The sequence below is a fragment of the Phyllostomus discolor genome, chromosome 2 (assembly GCF_004126475.2).
Source record: "Phyllostomus discolor isolate MPI-MPIP mPhyDis1 chromosome 2, mPhyDis1.pri.v3, whole genome shotgun sequence".
In the NCBI taxonomy this organism is placed as follows: Eukaryota; Metazoa; Chordata; class Mammalia; order Chiroptera; family Phyllostomidae; genus Phyllostomus; species Phyllostomus discolor.
In genome coordinates, this window is record NC_040904.2 from 127,702,364 (window position 1) to 127,727,542 (window position 25,179).

Below are 25,179 nucleotides of genomic sequence, written 5' to 3' on the forward strand. Positions count from 1 at the left end.
GTGTACTTTATATTAATAGTAAGGTGCTTTTGCCTGTCTTAATATTATGACATTTTTTAAAGTGTGATTTTTTGTTCTTAATTTTGCAAATGGATTGTTGTGCATGTTTATACCATCTCAACACTGTGGTTTTGTTCTTCCTTATTTTGCTAAGCTAGGTTTATTATATCTCTGCTGTAAAAATATTTTCCATGATAACTTAAATATAATTTTAAAAGTCTTACCACAAGGTGTCATTGTAACCTGTAAAAAGAATTTCCATGTAAATGTGCAACACTAATTTTTACATTTCCTTGTGTTTTAAGTCCATTTTTTGTTTCCTACTTGTCATATTTTGCAGTTGTCTTAAGACATATTGTGTATCTCTTGCATTAAAGGAAAAATAAAGTAGCTCATTTTCTTGAGTTCTGATATTTTTGCAAAAACATACTTTCCACTCACAAATTTCTTAAGAGTGTGTTGCTGTAGCGATGACTGTTTGAAGGAAAGAATGAGGAGTAACAGCAGGTGGACATCTAAAGAATGAAATACTTTATGTCCTTGTTCCTGACAGAACAAAGTATTTACCCCTTTGCTGATAAAATTCCTGTACAAGAAAGGTAGATACTTAGGTACTATAGAAAAAGGTATTATAGTAAAACACTCTGAGTGTTTTACTATTTTACTATTATTACTATAATATTATTTGCATTTACCAAGATGCTTTTGCAAAGTGAGTCTTAGTTCATATGGAGAATTAGTGCTTGAAGTAAGTGTAATCTTTGAAACAGCCTTTTTTCTACTTTAACTGTATTCTATTTTACTTTTAAAAACTGCCCTGATTTCCTGGTTGGTCTTTTAACTAATGACAACATTAAAATAGTTTTCATTTTTTTTTGAGGGAAATGGGTATGAATTAATAACCACTTGTGCCTCTAAATTCATTCAAGACTATTCCTTGATTACCGCTGCCGCTATTTTAATTTAGGCCTTCATCATTGCTTTCCTGCACTTTTAATCCCTTTTTGTCTACTTTTGATCTTCATTCTTCTCTTTCTTTCTCACCCACTCCCCTCTCACCTCCTCAGTCTTTTCTCCACATCTTGGATTATCTATTTTTCTGAAGTACAAATCCACCCACAAGCTTACAACCTCTAATTGGTTCTCCTAGACCCCAGGATAAACCCAGTGTTCTGCCTGTGGCCTTCAAGGCCCTACCCTATGCCTCCAGGCTGATATGCTACCCCTGCCCCACTCCCAACCCACAGTGTTCTTTCATTTCCATGCTTTTGTACTTGCATCCCTTTCTTTGGATTTCTTTCTTTGTGAAACCTTCCTTGACAACTTCTTTAGCAGAATTAGTCCTCTCCTCTCTGTACCCATATTACTTATAAATATATTACAATGCTTTATAGTTTTACAACTTTGTGAATTCATTTATCATTTTGAATAAGTAGCATATCCACTTGGTAAAATTTTCTTGAAGAAAGGAATTTAATAGTAAATTTTCTTTTATTCTTGTTCAGTCAGCAATTGTTGGTTAGTGTGTATATTTCACTGACCACTGTGAATTCCTTGAGGGCAATGGTTTTCTTTTACTTATTTCCTTATCCCTGTACCCAACAGAGAACATGCCCATAACACTATGATATAGGTAGACTCTTCCTTGCTCAGAAGTCTGCTTGACGTGGTGCCTTTTGTATTTCTGTGTATCCTTCAGAGCCCTCTTAGTGTAAGACATACTCCATAAATACTTTCTGTTTAATTGCTTTAAAGGAAAGATATATAGTGTAAGATAATGTAAGTGGACTACTCTGTAAATATGAGTGGTCCATATTTATGGAGTGGTCGACTTACACTAAGTCATCCTTCATAAATACTTTCTGTTTAATTGCTTTAAAGGAAAGATATATAGTTAAAATTAACTGTATGTCTTGAGGATGACTTTTTTTTATCTCCCTCTTCTGGCTCTGAAAAATTCTGTACTTTCTTTTTGGCAGATTCTCAAAGATGAAAAAAAAAGAATGCTTAATGTTAACTCCAGTAAAAATATAAGGTGAACTCTTATCAAATGTTTTGAATTTAACTTTTCAGACTTAAGACATAAATCTAATGGTAGTAAAATTAAATCAGGATTTATTTAAAACACAAAGTTTCCAGAATACTGTTGTTAGATTAGTAATCAATAATCATTTTACGTTAGAGACATGTAGTAGCCTTTTCTATTTCAGGAGAAATAATAGGACTGTGAGTAAAGAAGACTCCACAGTTTGCACAGACATAGTAAGTGCTTGTAAATCTTTTGGGAAGTCCCTATGTTGTATGTAATAGAGCCTAGACTAAGAAATGTTACAGTGAATTTGAAGTATGGTTTGAGCAAGAGTTGTCTTTGTTGTTCACATCGCAGCTTTTCAGAGACTTGTGTAATTTATTTTTAAGCATTTGAGGTTGACTGGTTACTATATCCCACTTCCCAGAATTCTTTTGTGTGAATTAAGCTGTGCAGAGGCAGACACTGCAATTATAAGAATAGAATAACATTTTAATTCAAAGTGCTTAGTGGTGATTGCTAACTACATTAACACATATCTTCCTCCCTTCCTTTTTCCTCGCCCTCTTGATTTCTCCTGAATCACAATTATGGGGCCTGGCACCTTACCAGGGCTTTGAAGGGTCTGCTCCCAGCTGCACTTTGAAAGGTTTGGCAGAGTGTCAAGTTGTGACATTTTTGTTTTGTATACAAGACACCGGTGGATGGCCATCAAAGGCTGTTTGGGTGACCAATACAGGATGCTATCTGGATTTTAAAGAAATTCATTTCTAATGTTTTGTTTATAAGTGAAAATGCCTGATGTAGGTTCTCTTTGGACTTTCTATGTTCCTTTTAAAAACAACATTTGCATTGGGGGCATGTAGTATTTAAAGCATTGTTTTGAAATGTTCATGTGCTTTTTAATGGAATGTGTTTTGGAAGCTTTCCATGAGTATTAGCAGCTGTGCTCTTAGAATGTTTTGAATTACCATTTTTTTGGAGCAGACATGGCACCACTGCTTAAGAATACAGTTCTTGTGCAAAAACAAAATGTCATATGTAGGTCTGTAGAGCTGGGACTGGTCAAAAGAAGTAGGAGGAAGGACATGTGGGTGTGACTTTGTGATAGTGGTAGTTTTGAAGAGAGGAAGATGAAATATTTGGAGAAGGGTTGTGCTTAGTCTTTTAAAAATAGCCTTTCACGGAGGCTAGTCATCTAATAAGTCTTCACGGGTTAACAGATGGCCGAAATAATGTTTTACCTTTTAAAAAAAAATGCTGTTTGAACTGTGTACTTTTTAAGATTTACTTTATGAGTTTCTTTATTTGGTTAACCCTGCACAATAGGAATTTTTTCTTTTAGTATGTACTTTGTGTGCCAATACATATGTGGATATTCTGTAAGTAATTGATACCCATATATTAACTGGTTGAAATCAGACCAAGGAAGAAATTTAAAATTGCGATAGATATTTTGGTTTTGGGTAGAAGTCATTATGAAAAAATAAACTGAAGAGAAAGTGAATATATTAGTTACCTGTGACTACTGTAACAGATTACCATATACTGAGTGGCTTAAAATAACAAGAATTTATTCACTCGTAGTTTGAAGACCAGGAATCTGAGATCAAGAGCTGCACTCCACCAAAGGCTTTAGGGACAATCCTTTCCTTGCTTCTTCAGGCTTCCTGTGGCTCCAAGCATTCCTTGGTTTGTGGCCACAAACATCTCATTTCTGCCTTCTTAACTACATCACCTCCTCTTCAGTCTCAGCACTCCCTCTACCTCTGTCTAAAAGGATACATGTGATTGTATTTAGTGTCCACCCAGAATAAACTTGTCCTTTGAGGAGTCTTAATTTAATCACCTTTTTTTTTTTTTTTTTTTGGCTACATCTTTTTGGGGGCCAGCATTTAGCTTGGTACAGTCTGGAAGCCCCAGTTACTAGGTATAGATTGCCAAAGTGAGTCACATCTAAAGTAGCATTAGAAGCCTTGGCTGATATGGCTTAGTGAACTGAGCACTGGCCTATGAACCAAAGGATCGCTGGTTTGATTTCCAGTCAGGGCACATGCCTGGGTTGCCAGCCAGGTCCCTGGTGGGGCGTGCGTGAGAGGCAACCACACACTGATGTTTCTCTCCCTCTTTTTCTCTCTCCCTTCCCCTCTGTCTAAAAATGAATAAATAAAATCTTAAAAAAATAAAGTAGCATTAAAATGATGAACATATTCATTTGATATTTTTGAGCTATTATTTGGCTGTGTTTTTTAGGTACTGGGGTTATAAAGATGAGTAAAACATGTTTCTTGCCCTGGAGGAAGTTACATTGCATGTATTATGTATACTAAATATAAGACAGGAGATAGTGTCATTACCCATATGTGTATATTTGGGAGAGTTAGGAAGTACTTCATAAAGAAAGTAATGCATTCCTAGGTGGGAATTTGAAGACTAACCAGAGGAGACTGCAGAGAGATGGAAAGGCCCTTGGGCCAGGAAAATACTATTTGCAAAGACATGGAAGTAGAAAATAGTGGTGTGTGCTCAGGAAGCTACCAGTAGTCAGTGTAAAGAGATAAATTTTAAATTTGTTTTCATTTCTAATACACAAATAGCTATCTCACATTTTACCCATTACAAAGTGAACATTCTTTGTTGTGATCATTTAAAGTGAAGATCTTTTAGATTAGGAAGATCTATGCATGTCCATTAAATACATGAAAAATTGCTTCAGGGAAATTAAAATTAAAACCACAATGAGGCGTCACTGTATATTCCCAAGAACACCTAAAATTAAAAAGGCCTTGTTAAAGTCATTAAACAGGGAAGCCATTAGACTATGGTGGCTCTGATGCCTTGGTAGTTTACCAAGCAAATCAAAGCCTAACCAGAATCAGTGCACTCAAATCCAAGAAAATGAAATTTAAGGACAACCAGTTATAGCCAGTTAGGCCTTCCTAAATAAGGCAACTCCTTAAGCTATAATCAATCAAATGATTTCCTTGCTTTGCTTCCATATCTCCTCCCTTTGATGCTGTTCTTGGTGGAGTACTCCTAACCACTTTCAGTTTGGCACTTCTTGATTAGAATTGATGTATGCTTAAATAAACTGTTGAAAACTTTAATGTGCCTCAGTTTGTCTTTTAATAACTGACACCACCAAATGTTGGTGAAAATGTGGAGCAACAGAGATTTCTTATATGTTGTTTGAAATGAAAAATAGTACAACCACTGTGGAAAAAGGATTTGTCAGTTTTTATAAAGTTAAACACACAAGGTCTGTCCAGAAGGTATCTAGCCATGTAATATGAAAAATAGAGACATTTATGAAAGAAGATAGAAGACACAAGAAACATTGTACATGGGACAATGGCGCCTAAGTCCTCCTCAAAGTAGGTACCTTGGAACCTCACATAGTTCTCCCAGTTGTCGTCAGCTGCCCTGTCATATTTTCCTGAATCTCATTGCAGGGTTCCAAATCTGGGCTGTATGGAGGCTGAGTCACCTGGATGATTTGATGTTTTGCCAAAAACTCTGTATGAGATGTGATGCATAAGCAAGCCTGTTATAATGAAGCTACCAATCACCAGTTGCCCATAACTACAGCCTTCTGAATCATTTCAGTAGTTTCTGGGGAGGAATGTTTAAGCTTAAGGTGAAATTTAATGCAGATTCGTTGCTCTACTCGCTCATGCATTTTAAATGTGATAGCCACACAGTACACATGCTCATTCAGTGGTGTCTACTGCCCCCACTGACTAGTACAGTGAAGTTGTCATTGCTCATTCATGTGTATTCCAGTCCACTCTCCTTGGCTGCCAGCTTACATCGATGTCCTGTGAACTGTTCTCATTATAATAACAGTGGCTGGACTTTTTCTGGACAAACCTTGTACATTCTGTGATCTAGCAATTCCACTAATATATTACCCCTCCCCCAAATGAAAAAAAAAGTCCACAGAATGTCTTATATTTTCCTAAATATAAGGAAAATTTATTTTCTAAAAAAAAAAAAGAATGTTTATAGCATCTTGTAGGGGGGGAAGAAAGTTCAGGTTTCCCATGTGATCTCTACTGACTTTTCTGGAGCATGAGGCTTTATAACTGTTCATCAGGAATGAGGGTCCCAATTTTCTATTCACCCTTTTTGTATACTACCCAGGCAGGGTATTGGGATACCTTGTTACAGCCTGGCCTCTGGACCTGGCCCTTGCCTGTGTGGATGGGGTGGAGCTACAGTCTTTTCTGTAGTATTTGCCTAGAGTAGAGTGTTATCTAAAATTTTTTTATCTTGCTAGGCTTCCATTATCATGTTACAATACTTTGGCTAGAGAATAAGCTTTTGTTAAAGCTTTCTTTCTTTTTCTTCTTCTCTCTCTCTCTCTCTTTTTTTTTTTTAATCTAAACTCGTTTCCAGCTTCTTTAGCTCCAAGCTGGGCATATATGAGGAAGAAAGAAAACACAGGCACTCCTCACCACTGCGTTGGTTCTTATATCCCAAGGTCCTTAGCCATTCCGCCATGTAGTCTCCATTTTCTAAAAGTTCTGTCAGACTGTAACAAGGTGCAGCTAGGCCACCCCCCCCACCCCACCCAAGCAAAGAGGAATTTGTAATGTGGTCCACAACTCAGAGTGTCCAGGAAATATTAAAAATACAGGATGTTCTCAACCCCACAAGTCTGAACTGGGGGATAAGACATGTAGAGCACAGCCCTTGAGAGTTGTTCTGCACAGCAAAAGTTTTGCAAATAATCTCAGGAACAAGCATATCTCTAACTTTTAACTGGTTTCATGTATATTAAAAAGCTGTGACCATGCTTTGAGCCAGGGAGTGACTTCCACTCAGGATGTAATTGGGAGGCAACGCCCCTTGCTTACAGCACCTGTGTGAGAGCTTGGAGATGATTGGCTCCATGTCACGGGGCCATGCCTGCCTGGACTTACTATGGTAGCCCAGAAAAGCAGGAAAAAATATGAGAATGCTGGCAGCTGTAGCCAATTGTGGGAGGAGTCAGAAGCAGGGCTGTAGAAGAAGAGAGGACCTCTGAGGCTTTTGCAAGGTTTGGAATCACGTGGCTTTGGGGCTTCCTTTGCCGTGTGGCTTAGGAAGCAGGAAAGCAAGATGTAGCAATGATGCAAAGCTCTCTCTTAGCAGTTTGGAGGAAACAGGAGAGACCTTGCAAGGGAGGAAATGGATGAAAGGACTCTCACTGGTGAGCCTTGAGAAGGTGCCACGTGGGTTTGCATTAAGAATGGGAGATCTCAGCAACACAGCTGATGGTGCTGGGAACCGAGGGAGGCCTGCCAGCTGAGCACAGATTACTGGGAAGAACCTGGGGCTACTTGAGCTACAGACTTTATTTCTTTTCCTGAGATAGGGTACCCTGGACTGGGCAAAGGGGGGAAGGAAGGACTGTGTGTGTTTGTGGGTGTTTAAGGGACTTGGGGATTTTAATGAAGGCATTAAGTTATAACTCTAAGTCTGCATAACTTTTGAATAAATCCTTCCCTTTTCACCAATCTCTGGCATTGAGAGCTATAATTCCCTAGCAGTGGGCAAGGCGAACCTAGTACAGGGGGACCCTGGGAGAAGGGGAGTTCCATTCAGTAATAGTATATCGTCCCCCACCATGGGTCTGTTCTGTAACAAAGTGTATGCATGTGTATGTATGTGTGTATATATGTATATATCTCTCTTTAGGACGTTCAGTGATATTACTGGGATTTATAGGGAAGTGTACATCTGTTTCATCTTCCCACAAGTTAAAGTCTTCATCCCACAAGTTTTAATATGTAACATCAGTTTTTATCTGGTTCTAGATATTGTCTAATTTTTACTGTGCCCTTTTCTTTGATTTACAAGTTATTTGAAATGTATTCTTACTTTCAAAGCATATGTAGCTTTTCCAGTTTATCTTTCTGTACTGAATTTTAGTTTTACTGTGGTCAGAAAACATGTTCTGTATAAGTTTGGTCTTTTAAAATTTTTAGAGATCCAGCATGTAGTTGATATTTATAAATGTTACATGTCTAGTTATAAAGAATGTGTATTTAGTTAGAGGGAGTTTATTGGGTATAGTTTTCTATACAAGTCAGTTTAGACAGGTTGGTTACTTGTGTTGTTTAAATTGTTGATATTCTTCCTGATTGTTATAGTAGTTAAAGCGCCATATGATTGTGAATTTGTCTGTATTTCCTTATAGTTTTGACCACTTAATATATATAAATTAGAATTGTCACATCTTTATTGTGTATCTAACTTTTTATCATTATGAATGTGCTTCTTCATCTCTAGTGGGATATTTTTCACCTTAAAATCGACTTTATCTGATGTTAATAGTTATATATTATACATGTAGTTAAGTTGTATGTATTATACGTTAGTTATATAGTTGTAGATAATAATATCTCCTTTGATTAATGTTTGCATTAGCTTTTCTCTTTTCCCCCCAACTTTCCTGTGCGCTTATGTTTTAAAAATGTCTTGCTAAAAAGGCATGTAGTTGGTTCATGCTTTTTTCTTTTAAATTTCTCTTTTGTTTGAAGCGTTAATCTATGTACTTGAATGTAATTACGGATATGTTAGTCTAAGTCTACTGCCTCAGTTTCCATTTTCTGCTTGTTTTATGTTCCCTCTTATCTCCCAGCTTGCCTTCTTTTAGTCTGAATTCTCAGGAAAAGAGTGGTCTCTACAGTGAGGGGGGTGTTGGTGGGGATTTTGTGCCCCTGGGTTACATTTAGTAAAGTGGAGACCTTTTGTTTTGCACAATTGGGGCTGGAGTGGGGAGGTGCTGGCATCTAATGGGTAGAGAATGGGTAGGAATATTGCTTACTATCCTACAAAGTATAGGATAGCCGCCCACCACAAAGAACTATCTCGTCTAAAATATCCGAAATACAAAGGTTGAGAAACCCTATGTTAGAGTGTTTGAGTAATTTTTATTTTTCCATCCTTTTAGCATTCTTCAATGGTCATCCTAGAGAAAGGTTCAGCAAGGTTTTGTTATAAAGAGTGAATAATTATTTTAGGCTTCTCAGGCCATGTATGGTTTCTGTCATGTATTCTTTCTTTTTGTTCCCCTTCCTTCCTCTCTCCCTCCCTCCCCCTCCCGTTCTTCTTCTTCTCTTTTAGATGTATATCAAAATTGAGCAGAAAGTACGTAGGGTTCCCGTATAACCCTTGCCTCACCTGGCACATGCACCACCTCCCCCATTATTAACATCCCAGCACAGAGTGGTACATTCGTTACCCTTTATGATGTAATATAGCTGGAGGTTAGGGGAAAGGAAGGGATAAGTATATGGAGCACAGAGGATTTTTAGAGCTGTGAAATTATTCTATAAGATACTACAATTATAAAATACATGGCACTATACACTTGTCAAACTCCACAGAATGTAAAACACCAAGAGTGAATCCTTATGAACTATGGATGATAATGATATGTTATCATTTGTATCATATATTATCCTATTGTATGTATCCTTTTGAGATTAGCTTCTTTTACCTAGTGCCATGCTTTTATGATTCCTCTATATCTTTTCATGGCATGATAGCTCATTTCTACTTAGGGTTGAACAATATTCCATTGTGAGAATGTATCAGTTTGTTTATCCATTTATCTGCTAAAGAACATCTTGGTCACTTCCAAGTTTTGGCAATTATGAATGAAGCTGCTAGAAACACCCAGACGTAGGTTTTTGTGTGGATGTAAGTTGTCAGCCCATTTGGTTAAATACCAGTGAATGGGGGTTGTGGATCCTCACCAGCATTTGTTGTTGTCAGTGTTTGGGATTTGGTCCATTCTCATAGGTATGGAGTGGTATCTCATTGTTTTGATTTGCAACTCCCTTGTGAGATATGATATTGAACATCTTTTTATAAGCTTACTTGCTATTTGTATATTCTCTGTGGCCCATTTTTAATCTGGTTGTTTTATTGTTGTTGAGTTTGAGTTCTTTGTGTATTTTGGGTAACAGTCCTTTATCACATCTTTTTTAAACATTTTCTCCCAATCTATAGTTTCTCTTCTCAATCCCTTAACAGTATCTTTCACAGAAGATTTTAGTTTTAATGAAGTCTAATTTACCAATTATTTCTTTCATAGATCTTGCCTTTGGTATTGTATCTAAAAAGCTGTCACCATAATGAAGCTTGTCTAGATTTTCTAATATGTTATCTTCTAGGAGTTTGGTAGTTTTGCTACTTACATGTACAATGTGTTTTGTGAAGGGTATAAGGTCTGTGCCTATATATACTTCTTTTTTAATCTTTTAATATTTAAAAAAAATTTTTTTTAAATTTTATTTATTTGTTTTTAGAGGGGGAAGGGAGGGAGAAAGAGAGAGAGAGAAACATCAATGTGCGGTTGCTGGGGGCCGTGGCCTGCAACCCAGGCATGTGCTCTGACTGGGAATCAAACCTGCGATGTTTTGGTTCGCAACCTGCGCTCAATCCACTGAGCTACACCAGCCAGGGCTTCTATGTATACTTTTTTTTTTTTGCATGTGCACTATTTTTGCATATGTTCCTTTGTCATAGATCACTTGACTGCATTTGTGTTAGTTTATTTCTGGACTCTCTTTTCTATTCCGTTGAGCTATTTATCTGTTCTTTTGCTCATACCACATTGTCTTGTTTACCATGGCCTCACAGTGCCTCCTGAAGTCAGGTATGGGCAGTCCTCTGACATTGGTCTTCAGTAATGTGTTGGCTCTTCTGGGCCTTGTCCTATGCATACAAACTTTAGAATCAGTTTGCCAATATTCACAAAAGAACTTGTTGAGATTGTATTGAATTTATAGATCACATTGGAAAGAGCTGACATCTTGGCAATCTTGAGCCTTCCTATCTGTGAACGTAGAATATTCCCATTTATTTAGTCTCTATTTGAACTTTTTATTTATTTATTTTTAGAGAGGGAAGGGAGGGAGATAGAGATAGATAGATAGATAGATAGATAGATAGAGAAACATCAATGTATAGTTGCTAGTGGTCATGGCCTGCAACCCAGGCATGTACCCTGACTGGAAACTGAACCTGTGACACTTTGGTTCGCAGCCCGCGCTCAATCCACTGAGCTACGCCAGCCAGGGCTTCTATTTGAATTTTGTAATCCAGGTTTTATAATTTTCCTCTTATATGTTGTGTACATATTTTGTTAGATTTATACCTCTTTCATTGTGGGGGCAGTGCTAGTGTAAATGGTTGGTATTGGGTGTTACATTTCAAGTTCCATTTGTTCATTGTTGATATATAGCAGAGTGATTTTTGTGTACATTAACTTTGTATACTGCAGTCTTGTTATAATCACACATTAGTTTCAGGAGCTTTTATTATTATTATTCCTTTGGGTCTTCTACCTAGACAACCATGTCACCTGCAGACACTGACAGTTTTGTTTTTTCCTTCCCTATCTGTATGCCTTTTATTTTCTTTTATTGTCTTACTGCATTAATTAAGTCTTCCATCCAGTATGATGTTAAAAAGGAGTGGTGAGAAGGAACATCCTTGCTTGTTCTTGTTCTTAGTGGGAAAGTTTTTATCTTCTCACTATTAAGTATGATATTAACTGTAGATTTTTTATAGATCTTCTTTATCAAATTGAGGAAGGTTCCCCTCTTTACCTAATTAGCTGAGAATTTTTATCATAAATGGGTGTTGGATTTTATCAAATGCTTTTTCTGTATCTACTGATATGATTTATGCAATTTTTCTGCTTTAGCCTGTTGATGTAATGGATTTCATTGATTTTTTTATGGTTTTTAATTTTCTCAGAAATTCTCAACCTTGTTTTCTATTGCCTTGTACACAAAGATAACATAGAAATTTCTTTCAAAATCATTGTCTGACAACTTTAATATTGAGACCATTTGCGTCTATTATCTGTTTCTTTTTTGTAAAGACTTTTTAAAAAATATTTTATTTATTTTTAGAGGGAGGGCAAGGAAGAGAGAAATACGGGAGAGAACATCAATGAGTGGTTGCCTCTCATGTGTCCCCCACTGGGGACCTGGCCGGCAGCCCAGGCATGTGCCCTGACTGGTAATCGAACTAGTAGCAAACATGCCTTTGGTTCACAGGCCAACACTCAATCCATTGAACCACACCAGCCAGGGCTATTATTATCTGTTGTTTCTTGTGGCTTTAATTCATATTACTTTATCTTCCTTTGGACTTTTCATTATTATGTCATTTTTTATTTGTAAAATAGTTTTAGGGCAATTTGAGGCCTAGTCTATTATCTTTTTCCTGAATTACTTGTATTTTAAATACAGCTTATAATGTATCTTGCTTTTTTTTTTTCTTTAGGAGTCCTCTGTCAGCTGAAGTAGAAGACTACCTTCAGATTTATTTCATGTAAGAGACAGATGTATACATACATTTTTAAGCTATAATTGAGTTGGGGTTTTCTCATTTTAGCTAAAAGCCTCCTTGATAATTGGTATAAAAAATAGAAGTTCTTTCTTTTGTAAGCTTGAATATAGAACTGTGGAACTACTTTTGAAGGTCAGAGAAAGAATTGTGTGTTAGGAGGCCTTTCTAAGTATGACACTAGATATCTATTTGGAGGACTAGAATAAGTAGATTTTCCAAGATTATTATTGATTAAGTTGATTACTACTAAACTGGAGAACTGAATGTGTTATATGTGCAAAACAGCACATTCATTTTTAAAACTTTAAAAACAAATAAAAATTACTCTGACCTTCATAAGACTCATACAAATAGGCAAATAGATTTCTGTGATTCTTAAATATTTCTAGGGTAGAAAATTCTGGAATAGTCTATTGGCAATGCAACCCAGCAGCTCATAATTTTAAGTCTGAGGCAAGAAGTTCTTTTCAATATCTAATCTGTTGTGTTTAATCCTGTTCATACCCAGCAATCACAGAAATCAAGTTCATGATTACAGTCCATACTGTAGTCTATTTTCATTAGGGTAGGATTCACAAACTGAGACAAAAGCTGCATGAACAAAGGCATAATGTGCATACTTGTTTAGGTGAGAGCTGGAATAGGGAATTTTTGGCAGATGGTAGGAAATTAGACTAATCAAGGTAGATTGGAGCTGATTGTGTAGGGCCTTGAAATTCTGGAGTGTTTTGACTGTTTCACATATAGGAACTTTTGAGTGAGAGTGAGAAGCCCAATCAAAGTTTTAAATATTAAGTCTGGCCGTGCTTTGTGGGGTTGATGACAGGAAATATTGGAAGCAGAGATAACATAAAGCTCTAATAATGGCCTAGTTATGGGATGATAAGAGCCTGACTTTCTGTGGTTAAGTAGGAATGGAGAGAATGGAATGTATTTTAATGAAGAGAGTATTTGGTGTTTACACATAGGCTGTTGAGAGAGAAAGCAGAGAAGGCTTTGGTGTGTTAAGTGTGGGTAAATGAGAACATTATACTAGTATCAATATTGGGAGCTGGAAAGTCAGGTTAAAGGGAAATTGAAAGCAAGGATAATGAATTTGGTTTAAGATAATTTGAATATAGGTGGGAGTAGAATTGTTCATTATCAGAATAATTATTTAAAAAAAATTAACAATAAAATGATGAAAGTACAGAGAGCAAGTTGTGCTCTTGGGGGAGTCCCGCTATTATTATTTCTCCAGAAGTGACTGCTGTTATTAACTTGGTGTAAATTATTTGACTATATATGGGTCTGTATGTGTGTTTATCTGTCATTCTTAACCTTTATCCTGCTGTGGGGGCAGTGGGGACCGATGTAGCATAGTTTTTAATGCATAGTATACATGTACCTTTGTTTATGGAAGTTTAGGTTGTTTCTGATTTTTCTGTTTTTCTTTTTTTAATGCATTAATTTTATTTTCTTTTTAAAAAACTTATTATTGTATTTTTTATTGTTTATTCTATTACAGTTGTCCCAATTTCTTTTTTCCCTTTTGTCCCCATCACCCAGCCCACCCCTCTCGCCCACAGTCAGTCCCCTCTCTGTTGTCCATGTCCATGCCGCATGCACACATGTTCTTTGACTAGTCCCTTCCCTGTCCACCATTCCCCCCTCCTGCCTCCCGTCCTATAGCTATCGGTCTGTTCCATGTTTCCGTGTCTCTGGCTCTGGTTTTTTTCCATTAGTTTATTCTGTTCATTAGATTCCAGTTATGAGTGAGGTCATACTGTGTTTGTCTTTCACCAACTGGCTTATTTCATTTAGCATAATACTCTCTAGTTCTGTCCATGCTTTCACAAAAGGTATCACTTTCTTCTTTCTTTCTGCTGCTTAGTATTCCCTTTTTTAATTAAACACAATGTTGCAAAGAAAAATTTCTTTTTGGTTTGAGTTCCATTTTTTAAATTATATTTTATTGTTTATGCTATTACAATTGTCCCCACTTCTTCCCCCTTTGCCCACTCCTGCCACCCCTCAGGCAATTCCCATACTGTGTCCGTGTCCCTGGGTCATGCATATATGTTCTTTGGCTAATCCTTTTCACCTTCTTTCATCCAGTCCCTGTCTCCTCTGTCAACTGTCAGCCTGTCCCATATATTTATGCTTCTGTTTCTATTTTGTGTGTCAGTTTATTTTGTTCATTAGATTTCACATATAAGTGAGATCATGTGGTATTTGTCTTTCACTGACTGACATTTCACTTAGCATAATAATCTCCATGTCCATCCATGCTGTTGCGACACACAGACACAGATACACATCTATGTGAAACAGAAACATCAATCAGTTGCCTTCTCTTAAGCATCCAGATTAGGGATCAAACCTGCAACCTGGGTATTTGCCCTTACTGGGAATCAAATCTAAGCCTTTTGGTCCATGGGACAATGCTCTGACCCAACTGAGTTACACTGTCCCTGGGAGTAGTTCCATTTGTTATTTTTTTTGAGGAAACTCTATACTGGTTTCCACATTGGCTGCACCAGTCTGTATTCCCACCAACAGTGTGTTGGGGTTCCCTTTTCTCCATATCCTTGCCAGCACTTTTTGTTTGTTGATTTATTGATGGTAGCCATTTTGATAGGTGTGAGGTGATACCTCGTTGTGGTTTTAATTTGCATGTCTCTTATAATTAGTGATGTTGCATATTTTTTCGTATGTCTATGGGCCATCTGTATGTCCTCTTTGGAGAAGTGTCTGTTTAGATCCTTTGCCCATTTTTAAATTGGATCATTTGTCTTCCTGGTTCTTTATATATTTTGGAAATGAAACCATTAACAGATATGTTATTGGCAAATATGTTCTCTCATTACAGTTGGTTCCCTTTTCATTTTGCTGATGGTTTTTTTTTTTTTGAGCCATGCAGAAGCTTTTTTTGATGTAGTCCCATTTCTTTATTTTTTTCTTTATTTCCCTTGCCCTAGGAGACACATTGGCAAAAATATTGCTTATGAAATAGCCGAAATTTTACTGCTGTTTTCTTCTAGGATATTTATGGTTTTGTGACTTACATTTAAGTCTTTTATCTATTTTTCAGTTTATTCTGGTGTATGGTATAAGTTGGTGGTCTAGTTTTATTTTTGTTCATGTACCAGGCCAGCTTTCCTAGTAGTTTTGACTGAAGGGACTGTCTTTTCTCCATTGTATAGGCTCTTGCCTCCTTTGTCAAATATTAATTGACCATAAAGGTGTGGTTTTATTTCTGGACTCTCTGTTCTGTTCCATTGATTTATATGCCTGTTGTTATGCCAGTACCAGGCTGTTTTGATTACAGTGACCTTATAAGGTAGTTTGATGTCAAGTATTGTCATCCCTCCAACTTTGTTCTTTTTTCTGAAGATTGCTGAGGCTATTTGGCGTATTTTTTGGTTCCATATAAATTTTTAGAATATTCTAGATCTGTGAAATATGCCACTGGTATTTTGATAGGAATTGTATTGAATCTATAGATTTCTTTGGGTGGTATAGACATTTTAATGATGTTAAGTCTTCCAATTCATGAAAACAGTATATGCTTCCACCTATTTGTATCTTCCTCAGTTTCTTTATTGTCCTACAGTTTTCCATGTATAGGTCTTTACCTCCTTTGTTAAATTTATTCCTGGGTACTGTATTATTTTTTTTGTTGTTGCTGTAGTAAATAGGATTGTTTTCTTAGTTTCTCTTTCTGATTGTTCCTTATTGGTGTATAAAAATGCCATCAATTTCTGAGCGTGGATTTTGTATCCTGCCACTTTGCTGAATTTGTTTATTTTGTCTAGTAGTTTTTTGGTGGAATCTTTAGGGTGTTCTATGTACAATATTATGTTGTCTGCAAACAATGACAGTTTTATTTCCTCCATCCCAATTTGGATGCCTTTAATTTTTTTCTTTTTGATCACTGTGGCTAGGACTTCTAGTACATGTTAAATATGAATGTAAAAGTGGACATCTCTGTCTTGTTCCTGGTCTTGACGGAAATGTTTTTAGTGTTTGCCCATTGAGTATGATGTTTGTTGTATGTTTTTCATATATGGCCTTGAGGTCGGTTTGCCGAGTGTTTTTTTATCGTGAGTGTGGGTTGGATTTTATCAAATGCCTTTTCTGCATTTATTGATATGATCATGTAATTTTTATCTTTTGTTTATGTGATGTGTCATATTTATTGATTTGTGAATATTATAGCAACCTTGCATCTCTAGGATAAATCCCTCTTGATCATGGCGTATGATCATTGTAATGCATTGCTGAATTTGTTTTGCTAATATCTTGTTGAGAATTTTAATATCTATGTTCATCAGGGATATTGTCCTATAATTTTCTTTCTTTGTTGTGTCTGTATCTGGTTTTGGAATTAGGAGAATACTGGCTTCATAAAAAGAACTTGGAATTGTTCCCTCCTGTTGAGTTTTTTGGAATAGTTTGGGAAGGATTGATGTTAGTTCTTCTATGAATGATTGGTAAAATTCTCCTGTGAAGCCATCTGGTCCAGAACTTTTGTTTGCAGGGAGCTTTTTGATTCCTGCTTCAATTTCATTAGTTGTTATTGGTTTATTCAGGTTTTCTGATTCTTCCTAATTTGGTTTTGGAAGATCATATGTTTCTAAAAATTCATCCATTTCACCCAACTTGTCCAATTTCTTGGCATATGGTTGTTCATACTATTTTCTTACAGTCTTTTGTATTTCCGTGATATCGGTTGTTACTTCTCTTTCCTTTCTGATTTGACTTGGGTCCTCTCTCTGTGTTTTCTTGATTAATCTGGTTAAAGTTTAATTAATCTTATTTATTTTTTCAAAGAACCAGCTCATGGTTTCATTTATCTTTTGAATTGATTTTTAGTTTCTATGTCATTTATTTTTGCTCTAATCTTGATTATTTCCTTTCTTCTACTTACTTTGGGTTTTGTTTTGTTGTTGTTTTTCTGGTTTTATTAGGTGTAGGATTAGATTGTTTATTTGAGAATTTTCTTGCTTCTTGAGGTGGGCCTGTAATACTATGAACTTCCCTGTCGGGACTGCTTTAACTGTATCCCATAGATTTTAGGTTGTTGTATGTTCATTTTTATTTGTTTGCAGGTAATTTTTTATTTCTTCCTTTATCTCATTAATAACACATTTATTATTTAATAACATGCTATTTAGCCTCTGTGTATTTGAATGTTTTTGATTTTTTTTTAAGATTTCAAGTTTTATGCCATTGTGATCCTAGAAAATGCTTGATATGATTTCAGTCTTCTTGAATTTGATAAGACTTATTTTGTGTCTTAACATGTGATCTATCTTTGAGAATATTCCATATGCATTTGAGGAGAATGTATGTATGTTTTGCCCTTTGGGATGAAATGTTTTATAAATATAAATTAAATCCATTTGATCTAGCAAGTTGTTTAAGGTCACTGTTTCCATGTTGATTTTTTTGTCTGAAAAATCTATACATTGATGACTGTGGGATGTTAACAGAAATGGTCTGTGTGACATTGATATAACCTGGAGGCCAAGGAGAGTGCACTGGAATGCAGAGGCATGAAAATGACAACTTCGTTATACTAGTCAGTGGGGGCAGTATATACCATTGAGTGAGCATTTGAACTGTGTGTCTGTTGCATTCAAAATGACTTGAGCAAGTAGAGCAATGAGTCTGCAAAAGATTTTGCTTTAAGCTTGAACATTTCTCTGAAGAAACTATTGGAATGATTCAAAAGGTCACAGCTATGGGCAACTGATAATTGGCAGCTTCATCCCAACAACACACTTGCTTATGCATCACATTTTGTGCAGATTTTTTTGGTGAAACATCAAATCACTCAAGTGACTCAGTCCCCCAATGGCCCAGATTTGGTGCCCTGTGACTTCTTTTCCCAAAATTAAAATCACCTTTGAAAGGCAAGAGATTTCAGACCATGGTTGAGATTCAGGAAAATATGACAGGGCAGCAGATGGAAATTGGGAGAACTGTGTGAAGTCCCAAGGTGCCTACTTTGATGAGGATGGAGGTGTCATTGTCCTGTGTATAGTGTTTTTTTGTGACTTGTACCTTCTTCAGTAAATGTCTCTTATTTTTCATATTACATGGTTGAATACTTTCTGGTCAGAACAAGGGTTATAGCCTTTTGTTGGATAGATCACTTTAGTGTTGTGTAGTAATCCCGTTTGTGTCTTGTTATGGCCTTTGTTTTGAAGTGTTTTTTGCCAGATATAAGTATTGCTATCCCACCTTTTTTGTTTGTTTTGCCATTTGAATGGAATATTTTCCTTTATTCCTTCACTTTCATTCTGTGTAAATCTTTTGATCTGAGGTGGGGCTTTTCTAGACATCATATATATGGGTCATGTTTTCTTATCCATTTAGCTGCCCTGTGCCTTTTTGCTTGGAGCATTTAATTCATTTACATTTAAGGTTATTATAAATAGGTATTTATTTATTGTCATTTTAGAATTTGTACCTAGGTTTTCTGTATATTTATTCTTCTTACAGTAGTTCCTTTAACATTTCTTGCTTTGCTGGTTTGGTGGTAATGAACTCCTTTAGCCTTTTTCCTTTTTAATCTGGGAAGCTCTTTATTTAGTTTTCAAGTTTAAATGGTAGCCTGACTGAATAGAGTATTCTTGGTTCATGGCTTTATTTTCATCACTTTGAATACTTCATGCCAGTCCTTTTGGCCTGGTGTTTCTGTTGAGAAATCAGCAGACAGCCTTATGGGAACTCCCTTATATGTAACTACTCTCTCATTTTGCCTTTAAGATTCTCTTTGTCTTTACCCTTTGCCATTTCAATTATGAGGTTTCTTGGTTCAAATATGTTTGGGTTCATCTTGATTAAGATTCCCTTTGTTTACTGAACTTGTATGTCCTTTTCCTTCTACAGGTTAGGGATATTTTCTGCCATTATTTCTTCAAACAAGTTCTTTATCCTGTGGTCACCGTTCTCCTTCTGGAACCTCTGTGATGCAGATGTTGATATGCTTGCTGTTGTCCCAGAGGTCCCTTAGGCTTTCCTTGTTTCTCTTAAGTCTCTTTTCTTCTTTATTTTCTCTTAGGGTAGATACTGTTTTATTGTTCTTTGGTTCACTGATTTGACCCTCTGCTTCATCTAACCTGCTATTGATTTCTTCTAGTGAATTCTTCATTTCAGGTATTGTATTTTTCATTTCTGACTGGCTCTTTTTTATGGTTTTTATGTCCTTCTTAATGCTTACTATCTGTTTAAGTTCTCACAGAGATCATCTGTAGGGGGGCTTTGCCTGCACAACCCCCCGTCCACATCTACCACAGATGAGAATAAGTCTACCAAGGTATGATCTGCCTGGGAAGGAAAGGTGACCTATCTCTCAAAGGAGAAGGCCAGGAGCCTGTTCCTCAATGGGCTTTTATTGGGTTCAGTGTGCACAGGAATACAGGTAAAGCTCATCAGTCATTGTAAGGATCAAACAATAGATAACATACAAAGTACTCTGAGTGTGCTTGTTCTGAATCAGGGTCAGATAACTAAAGGGCCATAAAACTTTGGGAAACAAACTCATTTTATGTTTGGACCCTTATCAGAAAACTAAGGACATTCTTAGCAAAGCAGGTTTCACAGGATTTTATGCATTCTTTCTTAGGCCTGATTGCCCCCTAGGGAACCCGCCCTTTCCAGGGCTACCCCACCCTCTGTCATTGTTCCAGGCTTAAGTCAGGCAGGGGAAGTAAGGCAGCCAAGAGATTAGGAGACTTCTAGCAGACAGAATGAGGACTCAGGCTATGTCAAAGCCTAGGGGCGAGGGTCCATCACCCCCTTTTTCTGTAGCCCCCCAAGTCCTTCCCTGATGGCTCCATCATGATTGTGCCTGTCTTAAGTCATCCCTCCCTTGAAGAATCTTAGCCATCATTGGTTAACCAGTCATCTGCCTGGGGCCAAGCAGGGTAAAGTAAAAGGTGGCAGAGGCAGCACCCCTGCCAGGAAGATAAGCTTTGTCTCCTTAGTGGTTTATGGTCCCAAGGTCTCTTTACTCAGCCTTAGCCATGGGGGGTTACAGCTTCTGAAACCAGGTAGGGCGGTGCCCAAGAATCATCCATTTTTTTCCCTGAGGTCCTTGAGTATCCTTATAACCATTATTTTAAACTCTGCATCTGGTGTTTGAGTTGCTTCCGTTGTATTTATTTCTTTTAATTCTTTTTCTGGGGATTTTTCTTGTTCTTTTGTTTGGTGTATTCTTCTTCGTCTCTCCATTTGGTATCTGTGTGTTAGGTAGATGGGCTATGTCTCCCAAACTTGTTTTGATGGTTGTGTGATGAAGTTGTCTTGTTGGGCTCAGTAGCACTATCATCTAGATCACCTTTGTTCTGTGCTCCAGGAGTGTTTCTCATGGCTTATTTGTACCCCTTGTTGTAGTTGAGTCTTGGATTCTGTTGGCCCTTTTGTGGTTAGAGTTAGTGCTTCAGTCAGGAGACTGTAAGGGTACACCTTGGTCACCATGTGTGAGACTGTGCAAGAGCTGTCGCTTGCGGCCATGTTACTCCTGCAGCGTCTGGTGCTCTCAGGATTCCCACTTTTGGTTGCTGGTTAGTTGGGGCTAGTTGGGTCAAGCTCTGGTGTCCTCTGAAGCCCGCCACAGGTTTTGTTGATTGTGGGTCTACTGGAGTGGGGTTCAGATGTAAGTCGCTGTCGGATGTGTTGTGTAACCAAACTTGGGCTACCCATCTGTAGCTACCACGCTGTTCACTGTGTTGACTGGACTTGTGTGTGTTTGTGGCGGGGGGGTGGCAATCTGTGTAAAAGAGTCAGCTTCTTCCAGTGTAGGGCTGGGGTAAGCTCTATAAAAGGAGCAAGGTTCCCTGAGGTCCACCTCTACCTTCAGCTACTCTGCCTCCTCCTGAGGTTGCCTTGTCTTCCTCTGGAGCCTTCTGAAGAGACACTGTAGGATGCGCCCAGGCTAGAGACAGGGCTCTGGGTCCCCTACTTGGGGCTCACATCGTTAGGCACTCAGTGAGGGGAAGTAGCCCCTTGCTTCAAAGCCAAACCCCTTGGTCTCTGCCAGAGTCTCTGACTTTACTTCCCCCAGGGGGGCTCACTGCAGATTCAGGTTGGTTACAGCCAGCTGTCCCCTCTGCAGGATCAAGCTCAGCAGCCCTCTGACTCAAGGGGATAGATGAAAAGAGTCTCCTGTTGGGGCTGATGCCTGTCCAGCCTGCAAGAGGAAGCTAAGCTCTTCACCCCAGTCTCAGACAATAGCCTCGTAGGAACTCACACTTTGAAAATCCTCATTCTGAGCTTCTTACTTGGCAAGGCTGATCTAAACAGTTTTCTATTGCCCACAACCCTATGGGAGGGGAGGGGGCACTTCTTCTCTTTCCAGGGTAGTATGGACAAACTCACTGGGGAGACTGGGTTTGCCTCACTGCAACATAGCCAAGAAGCTCAGCAATCATGCATCTGGTTCCCAGACAAGCCTCCCCAGGAGACACAGTCCAGAAATCTCAGCTCTCTGTGGCTCCCTGGCTCACTGCCAAACCAAGTAAGACAGGCCAAAAATTCTAGCCCCACGCTATACTTCAATCTCTTTGCACAGCTGGTCTCAGCAGGGCAGCGCCAAAAACCCCAGCCCTACACAGCTCTTCTGTACCTCTGAACTCAGCAGCAGGATGGCTCAACAGGTGGGAGTAGGGATACCAACTCTGCTCTCAAGTTGGGGGAGACCGATCCTCTTCCCAGGCCACTCAGTTAAGTCACTGCCAGGGCATCTGCCTGATGCCTCTCCAGAAGATAGAAAGCTCTTTAAAGTCGCTGCTGGGGGTAGCCAGCAGTCCCCTCCACAGAACCTGGGTGCACCAGCATGGCCTCTCCAGTAGTCAGAGCCCCCACCTGAACTCTCTGGGCTGGTGCTGTAACAATAGGAGTGCTCTCTATGATGGGGGCTGTGCTCTGAGTGTTCCAGGCTGGGTGAATCCCCTCTGATTCCCACCTCCACGTGCTACACAGACTCCTTTACCCATCTGTGTTGCTGTAGGTTGGGGATTTCCATCTCTGTTGCTGTGGGTTGGGGATTCCTGCATTAGTTAAGACCCCTTGTTCCTAGGCTAAAGGAGTTCCACAGCCACAATATCTATTGGTTTCTCGGCTGTCACTGCCCGTGTTCAGGGGCTTTACCCCTCTGCCTTCCAACCCCTCTTACCAGTTTCTATGTAGCCTCTTCTATACTCCTTGGTTATAATATTTCACATTAGCTGGGTTCCATTTGATTGTTCAGCATGATTGCTTGGCAGTTCAGCTATAATGACTGACTCCAGTTTGTGGGTAGGAGCAAGTGGACACAGTTTCCATTTACTTTGCATGCATCTTGTCTGTCTGCAAAGAAAATTTTTATGTAATTATTTTTGGGTACTCATCCAGCTCTTTCCATAGAATGAATCTCTAGAATTGAACCAGGGGATCAGTAGGTTTGTCATTTTGATACAGGTAACTTTCCAACAAGGTTAGTACTGATTTTTGTGGGCATGTGCAAATTAACTGTTAATTTGTATGTGTGTGTTCTAGAAGAAGTGTATTATGCACTTGGGTGTGGTTCCTACTGTCTGTGATCATGTATTCTAGCTTTCTTAGTTATTAATATTAACATATAAAAAGGTACTGAAATCATGAACATCATCTTGGAACAGGAGAGAAACCCTCTTGGTTTTGGGAAATTCCAGAGGGCAATACATGCATGCTTGCATGGGAAGCGGAACTGGGCATGAGGCGGGCATGGCCGTGACTGAGAAAGGGGTAGCCTGAGATCAGTGACATTCTGAAAACCACTTCTAGTGTAATCCAGCACCAAAAGGCAAGGAGCTAAATCATTTTAACTTTGTTTTACAAAAATGTTTAGGTTTTAGTGAATTTTATTTCTGTGGGGACTTAACTTCCATTTTAAAGTAGGAGTCAATGAGAATATTTACTTTACTGTCCATTTATCTGGAATAAAAAAGAAAAAATGTTCATTTTAGTTTGGAAATCTTTCTTTTTCTAGTGGTGCAATTAAAGGGTAGGTCTGAGTTTTTCCAAGGTGGTTTAAGCTTTCAGCTAATTAAAATTAAACTTTATAATGCCTTGTGGTGATATTGTTAGAAACTATGAATAGGTTTATTATATGTTTTTATCTCTTAAAATTAATTAAGATCAAAGAGCAGAATCAAAATTACATGCCAGTTTTATGATACAATTCATTAATTCTATGGCAAATGTATATATACTCTTGCAGAATGTATACCCTTACAGAATACTTCTGTGGCAGCTGCTACAAATTGTACTCTGCATTTGCACAAGTTAAATCTTGGTGTAATTTAACGTAAGAGTGAGGTGTAAAGTATCCTTGAAGGATTTCCGCCCCTTTATTAAAATACTATTTGACAGGAAACCAAAGCAATCCCAATTTTAGTTGAAAAGTCCTCTAATGTAGTAGGCAGGCATCACATTAATTTATCAGAAATGATGTATTTCAACCAAGAATGAGTAATATAATAGTTGATTTTCACAGGCTAAAAATTTTTCTTGTAGTAAGAAAAAGTAATTCATGATAACCCCCACTGAGGGGATGCTATTAGGAAAAATATATATTAATTTTGAGAAAGATCAATGAATTTAAAAGGGACAGAATTATTTTGGTTAAAATACTTGCTTTTAATTATTTACAATAAGAACATGCTGTCATCATTTTTTGCCTTTTGATGAAACAAACATTTAGTTATCTCATTATGCTGGGTTAGTGCTTCCGGGGATAGCCGAGGCAATTGAGAGTCCAGGTAGGAGGTGACCAGTATTAGTGTGTTGACTGATTTCTCACCTGAATCCGTAGCCTGACCACAGGTCACCTTTTGTCAAATAAAACACTCCTTGTAGCATTAATCACACACACAGTTGTATACTGAAGGTCATCTTTGTGAAGATTATGATTTCCCTAGCCACTTAGCAAGTTCCATGTGATTTTTCTCCTGATTTCAGGATACAGATTTTGTACTAGTATCTACCCTTGAAGTTTAACCTGGTAGCTTCAGGAAACATCTGGGGTTTGTGAATCTGGGAGTATACCTGAATGGGAAAAGCCAGTACTGCCAGTTAGGTTAGTACTTGAAGCTGTGACCTTAGTGGTTACAGAAACTTTGTGTGGAAGTAAAAGAAAATTTGATAAGTTATTATTCAACTTTATTTTTGAATTTTCTTTTATGAACAGTTGAAAATCTCAAAGTTATTTTTATTATAGAATTGATAAGGAGAATAATAAGTGATAACAAATATAACACTGAAGAGTTCACTGATTGTTAATTAAATGTATTTCTTCATGCAGGTATAATTTTGCCTCCCAAGATCCTGTCTTAGCAAGAAGGAAGTGGAAAATAATCTTGGAAAGAAAACTAAGACAATAAGAAAGCTAGAACTTATTTTCACATGGTTGTTAGCTTACCTACCAATATGGATGCTCTTCCCACCATTTGTCCTCCTGGTGGAGACAGTGGGCTGTCAAATTCTCACTCTGAGTTACAAAAAATGTTAATTGATGAAAGGTTACGATGTGAACATCATAAAATTAATTATCGGACTCTGAAAGGTGAACACACAAGGTAAATTACATACATTTGGAGGTGAGGGGCTTGATTAAAATTTTTTTTGCATGTTTGCTCTAGAATATAGAGTATAATTTTTTACAGTATTTTTACATTTAAAACTTAATACAGTAAAATTTTTGCTTTAAAATTACTTTATTCTGAACTAAGCATGGTGTCAAATGGCTTATCAATTTATGTTTTGACTTTGTGTTTTAT

At 37.7% G+C, this 25,179-nt stretch overlaps 1 protein-coding gene across 2 annotated transcripts in view; it reads left to right on the plus strand.

Moving 5' to 3' along the window:
* Positions 1-25,179, plus strand: part of CEP83 (centrosomal protein 83) — a 139,520-nt gene that overhangs the window by 20,112 nt on the left and 94,229 nt on the right. The window contains exons 1-2 of one of the 2 annotated variants that reach the window (XM_036018560.1): positions 12,322-12,370; positions 24,705-24,978. In XM_036018560.1, coding sequence (XP_035874453.1) covers positions 24,806-24,978 — 173 coding nt within the window. In that variant the 5' untranslated portion in view covers positions 12,322-12,370; positions 24,705-24,805. Of the gene's footprint in view, positions 1-12,321; positions 12,371-24,704; positions 24,979-25,179 lie in introns of those variants that run through there. The other variant, XM_036018559.1, reaches the window with a different exon arrangement.